This window comes from Rhipicephalus microplus, chromosome X (genome assembly GCF_043290135.1).
Source record: "Rhipicephalus microplus isolate Deutch F79 chromosome X, USDA_Rmic, whole genome shotgun sequence".
Classification (NCBI taxonomy): Eukaryota; Metazoa; Arthropoda; class Arachnida; order Ixodida; family Ixodidae; genus Rhipicephalus; species Rhipicephalus microplus.
The window spans coordinates 484,280,086-484,292,383 of record NC_134710.1 but is presented as its reverse complement, the minus strand read 5'-3'; the positions used below and the strand labels follow the sequence as shown (position 1 = coordinate 484,292,383).

General features: G+C 41.8%; 1 protein-coding gene across 7 annotated transcripts in view; it reads right to left on the bottom strand.

The window, feature by feature from the left end:
* The window catches only part of LOC119160785 (motile sperm domain-containing protein 1), a 146,626-nt gene extending 134,889 nt beyond the window's left edge, over window positions 1-11,737 (bottom strand). For 3 of the 7 annotated variants that reach the window (XR_005108330.2, XR_012887737.1, XM_037413019.2), the window contains exon 1: window positions 11,502-11,734. Coding sequence is in view for 5 of the 7 variants with exons in the window: in XM_037413019.2 (XP_037268916.1) it covers window positions 11,502-11,578 (77 nt within the window). In the remaining 2 variants the exon portion in view is untranslated. Of the gene's footprint in view, window positions 1-11,501 lie in introns of all 7 variants that reach the window. The other 4 variants (XM_037413017.2, XM_075880888.1, XM_075880889.1 and 1 more) reach the window with 2 other exon arrangements.
* Between the last annotated feature and the right edge of the window lie 561 nt (window positions 11,738-12,298).

Below are 12,298 nucleotides of genomic sequence, written 5' to 3'. Positions count from 1 at the left end.
TACAATAGGGCCTCTCCTCAGTTTTTCCTTCCTCCATGGTTGGGCTGCGGGTTTACAAAGGCGAGCGGATAGACCCCCCCCCCACAATGCACTGGGCTAGGCGGTCTCACGAGGCTCTCGGGAGCTGCGCGCTCATTGTTTCATGCATAATTTCGTCAGAAAAAATGGTTGTGCCCATGACAATGCTGCAGGGTTCGTGTATTGGGAGCGGGCACAGCTGAAGCAGACGCTGCAGCGAAGACGAGAACAAAATTGACGCTCGCACGCGTACTGGCAAACTGCCCATGATGAATGGGAAGATGGCGCTATCAAGTAGTTGGTGCTACCAAGGTGCTACAGAAATGCTGTGCGCACGCCTGCGTCGATGCTGCCGCAAAACTCGCTGTTTCGTTTGCAACGATCACCGAAATCATCGAAGTCGGTGCATATATGCAGTGAAAAATGGAAAATGACGGTGTAAAGAGTTTATGTGGGGAATATATAACAATAATCGTAATTGGGTGAGCCTTTGTTGCATCTCAAAGAGCCGGTGTCAGAGCACTTGGAGTGCTTACGTCGTGCACGTCACTCGATCGGCCACACATTACAGGCTCAGCTTGCACTCACTCTGGCATATCTTAGGCTACTCGTACTGAATGCCACCACTACTGATTATGATAGCTATGCGAAATGAGAAGCACGAATATCCATAGCAGCGCCTCGATAGACTTGCAAACGAGTATCTTCTTAGTGGCGCTCTATAAACACGCGAAGCTATTCCATTCACAGAAAGAGGGAGAGGCCGGTTTATTATGAGAAGAGAAGGACGCGGGTGACAGCATATTCCCTCTAGGCCAAATACACTTCGAAATCCACTGTATGTTGTGAATATAAAAAACCCGCCTCCTGCTGGCGTTTTTTTTTTTTTTTTCACTTCACCGCGATGCGTATCTGTAGAGCGGTGAAGCGTTACAGCACAAGCATTGTCGTATTACAAAACGCGCGCAAGCAAGCGGTTTGCGAGTAGTGAATTTCAGAAGCGAATTCAATACGAATCCAATAGTGGTATAACCAAATTGAACGCTTAAGTGAACCTAACGCTCTTCTGATAGTTTTCAAAGAGTAAGGAAACATTTTTAAAAATAATCCTAGAACTCCACAATAGTTTATTTGAAATAAGTGTTCACGAACTGAAACTAAATATTACTACAATTCTGAAAACTGTGATAAACTTGTACACAGCAGCGATCAGAGCCTTCAAAATACTTTTCAACTGTGCGTCGAAATACCCCAGTAACTACACTATTCAAGTTCAAACTCTGTTGCCAGCTTTTAAGTAAAATTGCAGCATAAAATCTAAACAATTTTGAACCGAACACCATGCACTCAGCTAAATATTTATTGGAATAGGCAAAATGATCAAACATATACCCTGGCACATAAAACATGTAAAAATCAAGTGTTGAAGGCTGTATCTGTAAGAACAATTTACGTGAACAAAAGACTTGCATGTGTTTCTATTCGTGAAGCTGAATGCAGCCATAGCCCCCAACTTCAATGATGAAAACAGGAAATGATTAATGCAGCTCCACCATAGTAAAAACAGAGTGGCAGCGAAGTTTGTGGCGAAAATGCTTTATCTGGTAATGATTATAGCATTGATAGTGCTGCTAATACTAGGACTGCATTTATTGTGGCAATTCAGAGATTACAAGAAAATAAATTTTCAGCTAATCCCATGTTGTGCTGCTTCAGAGTTGTCCCAAAAGAGCCGAATATTTTTAAAATATTCGGTATTTTGTATATGCATCCTTCAATTCCACTAGCGAAGGCTATTTGATTCGTTGTTTAAATATTCGCACGCCCCTAGTAATGTTGTCACCACAAATGACCCACCACCTTTTTGTGTGAATGTGATTGCGCACCTGTAAACATCACCAGTGCTTTTTTTTTTTTTTTTTGCGCTGTATCCCATCCCTCATTGAACACACCTTTGCACAAGCCTCCAGGTACATAAATGGAAAAACGAAAACGTATCTAGCTACAAGTAATGCCAATTCGTGACATGCAATGCAAGTAAAAACATAAGTGTATTTGGTAAAAGCTGCTCTGACTCTTGTGGTCCATTAGCAAGAAGGATCAGTTCATAGCCCATCTTTTTTACTCTTAGCTTGCATCAGTAAAATAAGCATGAAGCTATTCATAAGCACTTGTTTGTTCTTATATTATTTTTGCAATAATTATAAAAACACAAGGTCAGACAGCACAATTAACTATCCTGAGATAGGAATGAAGTGAAAGCAAATTACAAAAAAAGTACTTTTTACAATTCAGCACATACCAAACAGAACATGCAGTGAGTGCCAATACATTGGGGCAATTCTTGCCTAAATCACGAGTGGCAACCTGGCTAAATTATAATCTTTAGTATCAATAAAATGTATTCTCTGAGAAGCTTCTGAGAAAACGTTGAGTCAAACACCTACATACTCTGTATGCTTTGTCAAAAAAAAAAAAAGCAAAATCTCACATGAGCATTTAAATATTATCCTGAAACAACAAAAGAAAATGCAATATGTTAATTGTTTTTGCCAGAGAATTCTGGATATTAGATGATTAATTAAGGCTGTCACATGATGTGCTGAAAATGAAAAAAATTACTTGCCATTGCCAAATACTTAGGGAATGTGAAGTCCACATATATTGCTACTTAAGCTATGTGGATTGCCATATATATTTGACACAGAAATAACACATGCAGCACAGCACACCACATTCAGATGTCTTTTGGCCTTTGGGGATAAAAATATCTTTTTACTAGGGATAAGTTTAGCACATAAATGACAAGCCTGACCCCTAAGTACATGCATACTGCCATGTGTATTTTATTTAGATAAACTCTGGTTTCACTCACAAAGACTAAGCAACACTCGGCACAGGCGATGCAGCAGTGTTTGAGAAGCTCCGCAATAACTTGAAATCACACTGTTAAGTGTGTGGACAGGACGCGAATAGTCTAGTGCTTACACAGCCACCAGCAATAAACCCGGAATTCTCCATAGCACTTGTGTAAAAGCAGAAGCACTGTACTGCTTGTCAGATTATTGATGGCCAAACCAATGTTTACCGCTATCAGGGCAGACTATGTAGTTTGACTTTCCATACTTCAGGCAAAGGTTTGCTGAAATAAAAAGTTTAGTCTCAATCCTGCCGACTACTGCAGTCTTCAACATGATGACAATATTATTTTTTGTCTCTCCAAGAGATGTTTCCAAGAAAGTTGAGATTTCATTTTTTAGGAATGTGCAGACGTATAACTGCAAAATTATAAAATGTGATACTAATAGCTATCGTTATTTTAGTTTTCATGTGAATTTATTTGGTGAAGCGGAGCAGTATACAAGTGCCACTGTTAATGGAGACTATGTGACAAAGCCTAATGATCCTTAAAGCAGCTTGCATCCCTAGCTGTCTAGCATGGTGTAAGAGTGAAGGTTTCAAAAGAAATGTCAAAATGAAGCAATGATGTGCTGCTCGCATTGGCCTGCTTGTGGTCTCCCACTTTCTCAAATTAATAATGGGATGTAAGGAGCTCTTTTAACTGCACAGTAGAAGTCCTTGAACACCATTATTGTTAAGGAACTGGTGCACAGCTAATGGTTTAACAATTTACTGAAATAAAACACAGTTCATTGTCTTCCAATCTAGTTATAACGCTGTTTCAACCACCCCCGCTATTACTATCAACGGCAACAGACATCTTTGTACCACTATTTTCACATTCTTGGGAGTAGCCCTAGATGTTCATCTGAAGTACCATGATCGCATTTTATTTATAAGACAGAGGATAGCTCCTGGCTTCAGAACATTATTGAAGCACGACCATTTTTAAACTTTGCTTAAACTATACTATGCCTTTATCCACAGTCATATTACATACTGCATCATGTCATGAGTGAACACCTATCCATCTCATATCCTCCCACTTCAACGTCTCCAAAACCAAGCCATTCGCATCCTAATGTTCAGTCCTCCATTCACCAGGGTGTACCCACTTTTTCAGCAACATTGTGTACTAACAGTGTATAATTTATTTAAATACAAACTGGAGATTCTTGTATTTAGGTGTCTTAACGGTTTCGTAATAACCAATGTCTTGCAAAAATTTCAATGGGTAAAGCTAATCCCACCAAGTTTGCCTCTAACAACAATTTTTTACTACCACATACAAGCACTAACTATAGCAAACACATTACCATATTTGCTGCCATACATTTTTGGAATTCAATAACATCATGTACTGAATAATTGTTATTCAACACTTGAAAAAATAGCTTCATCATCTCATTTCACAATCATAACTAATCTGTATTTATATATTAGCATGCTCTTATATTTAGAGCTATTACGGTACAAGCTATTTTCACATTTATTACTCATGAAGGTTTGAGTTATCTGGTATATCGTTAATAGAAGTCCTTTTTGTTCAAGATTTTACTGCCATATTTTTTTCATAGCCATGTATAATTACTGAGTGTTGTTTTATTACCATTCGTACTGGAATTTATATAACAAGTTTGCCTTGTTTTTATTCCTATAAAAAGCATTTCAATTCAAGGATTTCGAACGTGCTATAAATCAAAGTCATTGCAGAGTGGAAAGTATACCCAGCACTCGAAAAGTTTAGGCGGGTCCGACTTTGCTTTCACCATTGATGACAGACAGTACTGTGGTGTAACTGTGCTTGCATATGACTTAACAGGACAGATTTTGCTAGTTTAAGTATAAGTGAAAGGAAAAACATCCAGCACTATAAACTTTATTTGCATTTTTTTTTATGCAATGCAAATACGAAGTCTCAATAGGAGCAGGTTTGCTCTGGAAATAGATGGGTTCATTTTACATTCTCAAATGTTAGCAAAATTTATGTTGCACAATAGTTTTTGTCGAGCAGAATGAGAAATTATTATTTATTTTATTTTATTTATTATTATTTATTATATCCTCAAAGGTTCCGTATGGAACTTTACATGAGGGGTGGGCGATGAAAGGCGGTATCAAAAGTAAAGGTTAAGATGCAGTTGAGTCTGCTGCTTGTATGGCATTCCTGAAGCGCGCAGAATCCCGGATGACAGCCGCCTCTTCCGGAAGGTCATTCCAGTCTCGGGCGGTGCGCAAAAAGAATGACTGTTGAAATGATGTGGTGTGAGCACGTGGCGGAATTACAGCGTTTGGATGACTTCTGCGATGTGTACTAAACGCCTTCAGAATAAGTTCCCAAAGGCAGATTCTGTCCTCATTGCAGTACTTGTTCCCACTGTGCAGAGCAGTAGTACCCAGCAGCATTCCAGCTCCGGTCACTGATCTACATTGCTTCGGGCGCCAGGTTCTAAGTGAGGGGAGAAGAGAGCAAAATGGTGTGAAATTCAGAGTTCAGCAACCTGCTGTCTAGCGACATTTTTACTTGTTTTTCAGGACAGTTGCATGCGAAAAAGTCTGCACATTTAGGTGTTTCAACATCACAGAGCAAGTCACAGAGATGGCATAACATCGAGTACAAGAACCGACACCTGCACAAGCGGCTAAATCAAAGAATGAACTCAAGGAATGAAAGCATAGGGAAGTTTCCATTGTTAAAAGTTATGTGACGTGATCCATACTTAATCTACTAGAGTGCTTTACCATTCAAGCTGAGTACAGATGAATCACAATACTGAATAAGAGTGATACTCTAATAGTGAGATGAAAGACTACCAAGTTTTGTGTGATTGGTTGCCGCAGCTACACGTTTAACTAAGCATAAGTGAATTGCACAAAAACAGAAAAAGAAGCACCGGCCATCCCAAAGGCACCCAGATGCTTCAACGAAAGATGGTGGTGCAGTATCCAAATTAGGGATCCCATTTGCTCGTGTGTAAAATAGTAAATGCTGTCAAGCTTTGAGAAGAAACTGGGGCTCTGAAACTGACACAAGCAGGATTGATCACAGTGCCACCCGTACTAATAAAAAAAAAATCGCAGCATATTTATGGACTGAATTATCATGGGTGGGGCGAAGCGTACATCCGTCCGTTCGTGCATCCGTCCAACTATGGGTCAAGGCCCTGCCGCGATGGTCTAGAGGCTAAGGCTGCTGACCCGCAGGTCGCGGGATCGAATTCCGGCTGGGGCGGCTGCATTTCCGATGGAGGCGGAAATGTTGTAGGCCCGTGTGCTCAGATTTGGGCGCACATTAAAGAACCACAGGTGGTCGAAATTTCCGGAGCTCTCCACTACGGCGTCTCTCATAATCATATGGTGGTTTTGGGACGTTAAACCTCACATATCAATCAACTATGGGTCAATCTGTCCATTTGTGCATCTGTACATCTGTGTCTATTGAATACTCCAAGTACCACCATCTCGCATCTTTTCATCTTATATTGAATATACACAAGCACTGCTCCATCTAGCGGACATTTCATAAGCTAAACCATCTAGCGGGCATTCCCAGAACTAAACGAGAGGTGGCTACCTACTAGATACATCGAGGGCGCGTCTAACCCTTGTGGCACATACCCGCTCTGTGGCATATCCCCAGTGGCACATACCCACATACGAGTGGTGGTTACTACGATAACGGGACTATCGGGTGACGCCATAAGGAGCTTCACCCATAAAAATATTCAATCTTTATCATAACCGCTGTCATTTTGGTGGTCACGATAGCATCCGGTGGATGTACATGAAGCTAACGAAGCAGTTCACATGATCCGACATAAAAGAAGAAACAAGATAAGTACAATCATATCACGAGTGCCAGATTAATAAAGTTTAGGAAGCTGACTCAACAAATGATACAATCAAAACACTTTTCTGCACCATTCGAAGTCATTCACATGGTCTTTGAAGAATTTTGTAGAAAAATGCAAATGTTATGGCTTGTAAAAAGATGGTGGCAAAAAAAGCAAAAAAGGGGATACCAACAGTCTGATATCCTGATGTCTGACAAAAAGTCAGTATTAGAGACAGTGAACCATATTTACAGAGTCATCAACCCAATAAATGGGCAAACCAACAACGAATTACACTCAGGTTTACTGCTCCATGTCATTCAGCAGCTAATGGACTAGTGAAACAAGCTAATTGAGACATAAATCAGTAATTAAGCATGTGTACACTTCCCAGAAAGATGGAGGAGCTGTCTTTCAATGACGTAGCTCGTCATGCATAGCCCTAAAAGCATCTATGGGGTGCACACCACTTCTTATGTACTTTTACATACTGCAGCCTCAATGAGGTTATTGCAGAAAAGGGAAAAGAAAAAAAAAAACAAATCAACATTTATGAACAGACTTTTCACTGCTCTTGCAAAGCAACACATTTACCAGCCAACGAGGCTGAGTTGAAGTGATGATCAGCCTGACAAAAGAAAGAACTAAAGAGGGTGAAGCTAAGTGGAGAAAGAGAGTGAAAAAGAACTTTGACAAAAAACAGAATATAGCTGTACCAAGATTTGAGGTTTGGGACTTGGTGATAGTGATTAAGAATTGCGAAACTCAGCAGCGTGTCACAAAGGACAATCCTCTTTTGTCAAAATGGCAAGCCAGCAAGGACATTTAAAGACTGCCCAGTACGTTGGCCTCAACGGCACCTTCGAATTGGTCTCCACAGCCAACATTCTAAAGGAGTATGGCACCACTTTATAAAGGCGAGTTTACTCGGCCATGCGAATCTTATAAATACAAAGTCGACTTGGAGCAAGTGAGAAGCAAATAAAATTTGTGATGAGATAAACTGATCCGAATATTAAAGTTAGGTTTCTTGTGGCACATCAGGCAATTCTAAGGATTTCATGCTGAAATCTGGCAGGTTCTGATGACATCAGGTACCAAAATGGCCACTCAGTGTCACCAAAACTATCAAAATGACGGCTTGTGGGTCGGCAATGGAGCCACAGTGCGTAGCAGCCGAGCAATTTCAAGATTTCTCACACAATAATATGATGAAAAGCTCATATTGTGTTATGATGTCAGGGCGCTGTAGAAATGGAAACTAGCTTTTAAAAGCATACTATAATTACTTTTGCAGAGTGTACTTGCACTTTGCAATACATTTTCAAGATCATTGAAGGCCCTTTCATTTGTTTTCCTCAGCGAACACAGCGCACTTTCATTTCACACAAGAAAATGAAAATTCTGCTGTCAGTACGTGTTTATATTCCCAGGAGGTTTGAAAACAAGTGCTGTAATATTGAACCAAGCTTAAGCAGTTGCAAAAGACAAATGATCTCTTGCATAGGAAACTGGAAGGACTAAGGTATTAAAATAAAGAAGTTAGAAATGACAAGAGTGCTGTGCCTCTGTATTATGTGCAGTCTCGTTACATACCACCTGTTAGCAACTTGTACAATAGGCCAGCATGCATTGAAAGAAAAATGTTAACTAACCTAAGATCACCAAAATTTCTGCGTGTTTTTGAACAATGCATAATAATGTGCGTCAACAGCGTAGTATTGTACCATTTTGTTAATTATACCTTTGAGTATAATTAGGTAATAATGTCAGCATAATCTGCATAAATCACACATTACCTGTCAACTTGAGGTGTAATAATGTTTTTTTATTTTTTTTTTGCATGGAGCTAGAATTAGCAATGTTGCAAAGGGCTTGTGTTTTTCTCAGCAAGGTGCTGCACACAGATTATAAACTGTTCATAAACTAATAATTCACAACTCTACAGCTGGTGTAGCATTCCCTGTCCCATGCACTCGGCACACTATCATAATTCCTTTGCATTACGCGAACATGCATTTTCTGTAAAAAGGAATGCCGAGGAGGGTGCATTTTTTAACACTACGATCAAATTAGCTGCAGCTAGTTATTCTCTTCATTCACAGGACATTTGTCATTGAATTGAAGTGTAAAGAATGCAAACTCAAACCACTAACAATTCCAGACTGCAGTTTCGATGTACAAACTGCAGTCTTTCCCACACTAACTGCAGCGATTTGCAACATGATGCTTACTCTGGGCACTCGACCATAAAGATTCCCACATGTCTTCACGAAAATACCTAGCAGTATTGCCGTGAAGCTTCAATAAACGCGTGCATACTTTTTTTATTATTTTATAGCTTTTGACAAACACTCGAAGTTGTGGGTTTCAGTTTAATTTATTTTAAATTTGTTTCACTGAAATCTATGCACACTAAAGGCACTCTGCAATAGCAGCAATAGTCATGCTCTTGCTGGGTAGCGTAGTAACCAAAGCTGCGCATGCACGAGCATCTTTTTCGAACTTGCCTGCACCGACAGTCCCGTAAACAAGCATTTGATGGCTCTGTTCAGAACTGAAAAGAAAAAATGAACTTACGAAGACCAGCATCTCGACGTCTTCTTAATCTTCACTGGATCCAACTGTCCACTTCTTGGTGTCTCCAGCCGTCGTTGAAAACGGACCAACACTGCCAGCGGCAGTGAAGTGCAGCGTCGATAGAAGCACCCTCACAGCGTTTTTCATCATACTTGAAGTTTCTACGCGTGCCTCCAAATGATCAGAAGGCATTTTTCACGACCAAGATCGCCTCAGAGAACACAGCACGCTTATTTAGTCTTGTCTGGCAGACGCCTGCAGCATCGTCTTAGGCGCAGCCACACTTGCTGACGACATCATGCACGAACCAATGAGCGTGCAGCTTCCGAGAGCCTCGTGAGGCCGCCTGGCGCAGTGCATTGTGGGGGGGTCTATCTGTTCGCCTTTGTAAACTCGCGTAAAGGCGCACGGCGCAGTGCATTGAGGGGGTGTCTATCCGCTCGCCTTTGTAAACTCACAGCCCGGCCGTGCCTATAGATGGATGCTATGTATGAGTGAGGGAGGCTGACGCTAAGGGGTCATGTCGCCACCTTGCGTTTTGTTAATACATCGACAAACCATGCCAACGGAGGCTTAGAAGCAAGGCATTGAAGAACTAATCGTGAATGTCACAGTGATGATGCATTATTTAATTCGAGTTACCAAAATCGCTGTGAAAGGACAGTGCGGGTTATAAAGGGTGCTTTTGTATGTTTTCCTGAGCATGCGGCTGTGGTGCAGTGGATAGCGTGCCCAGTTGCGCATCAAACGGTTGTGGGCTCGACACCTATTGACAGATCTTTGCGTATACTATCGACGCGATTTTCGTGGCGGAATGGAATACGTCACTGAAATTTACAGGCGGTCCTCGGCATTAAAACACTTTCGTAGTTAACAAGCGCATTAAAAGCAAGGCTAGAATATAGACCAGAGCACAAACGGGCACGACCCAAGAGGACAATGAGAGGGGCTATGGGCACATGTATGCTGATTTATGGTGAGCGGGTTGATTTATAGTTTCACGCATGGGTCGAAGACACGCTCTCCACAATATCGCCAGCCTTGGGCACAATTTGTTTGGCAAACCCAGCAGCTCTACAGACAAAGCAGGCCAGCGAGTTTCAATTGAAGGCGGTGGACAGAGTTGTATCGGACGCTCAACTAAAAAACGCCAGGCCTGCGTGGAAGGTGCAGCACAGTCACAGCAAAAGAAGAGCGGCCTTACAGAGCCTTTTCAAAACACTAATTGGGTAACTACTGCAAGCACACTTGCTTGATACCAACTAGGGCATTATTAATTTTTTGGGGGTAGTAGGCCGGCATTCGCTATGCTATTTTTCGTCATTCTTCTGAGAAGCATGATATCCGCTAAACACTTGCAAAAATTTTTTTTGTCAATTGTTCATGGAGTGGCTGACGACAATAAGGAATTATGGCTGAAGTGGGTATGCAACACAGTTAGTAGGAGAACAAGAACAAGTTTTGTAATGGGTTGGAACATTGGACGGCCCATCGTTACGCTATTCGCATTGTGCCACGACTGGTGGTTTTTTTGCTGTTTTAAAAAGCTTTACAAGTCAGCACGATTGCTTTCCCGACATCAAGCCTGCCTGAAGCAAGTTTGCTAACAAGTGACGAGTACTGGTTTAGCTTATAGCTAAGTACTATAAAAAAGAAAAAAAATCTGGTGTAGTTTAGTGGTAGAGTACTCGGCTGGCATTCAGCGGGCCCGGGTTCGAGCCCTACTGCGTTATTGCATGGTGCCAGTTTTTTTTTTTTTTTTCGCGCGATGTAGTTTTGGACAGCGGCGTCGGCGGACAACTGTGCGTGACCCGAGTTCTGATCTCGTAACTTCAGCCACACGAACACCCACGGAGCCAGAAGCAGGCCAGAAGTACGAAAATTAGACAAATGTGTGTACTACCGATCATTCCCATGCTCGCTGAAGCGCCGTGAGTTGCAGCTCCCATCAACCAACAATAACCAAGCTCACAACAACCAAGCCGAGCACTCGTAAAACATGCACGGGGGCCGCTCGTAATCACCCTTTTCTGTGTCAAAATCACACAATCAGATGGAAGCTTTAGCACTGGTGCTCGCAACTAAGCGATGAACAGGAAATAGCTGCAGGAAGCACCACCTCGAACATATTTGTGGGCAAAATGACTGAGGTGTTAAGAGCACACTTACCATTGAGCCTCGCCGTTGCAACAAAAGTCGGTGGCCGAAACGCTGGGCCAGCTAGGTCCGGAACCACCCCGCAACATATTCAATCGAACGTTTGAATTTAGCGTACGTTAGGTTGGCTTTATGGTCAACAACGTTTCGTGCATTAACCCGTGGATACGCGTTTCGCCAGTCCTGAAAACCTGCGTTGACCAATCAATGCCTGCAACGTTCGAAGCACTAAGCACTTTCAAGCAACAGGGGGCGCTCTCCCAGCTGACGCTTCGCTGAACTTAAGTTCCGGCTGTCAAGGTGGATGGACGTGTTTTTTGAGCGCTCCGGACTGCGCAGATAAGTGTTTTTGCATGTTTTGAGCTTGTCTTTATAATTATAAGGCAGCGGTTGAAATCTTCGTAGCACTTATTTTATGGTACGGCTTTTTCGGAAGCCAGTCACCAGGTATTTATTAGTTAGTGCGGGTGTGTGTGTGTGTTTGAATTTTTTTGTTGTTTTTTTTTTCTTTTGCCACCCCGTGGGGGAGGTGCGCGTACATTGAACGCGCAACTTTTTGTAGTAGAGCTTAGACTTTCTTTTCTTTTTTTTCGTAGTGCAGGGCTCGATTTAGTAATTATCGAGTATAGGGACAGTTGGTGTCAGAAAGGCATGGTTAAAAAGACTGTAAAGTGTTCAGGATGTGGAGTGGGTTTGAAAGTGGACCCAAGCGTAGAAGCGGATGGAGAAGAGGCTGACGCGAAGTGTAGGCAATGTGAGGTCGAGGAAAAAATGGAGAAAATGATGGTTGCCCAAAGTGAACTGCTGGT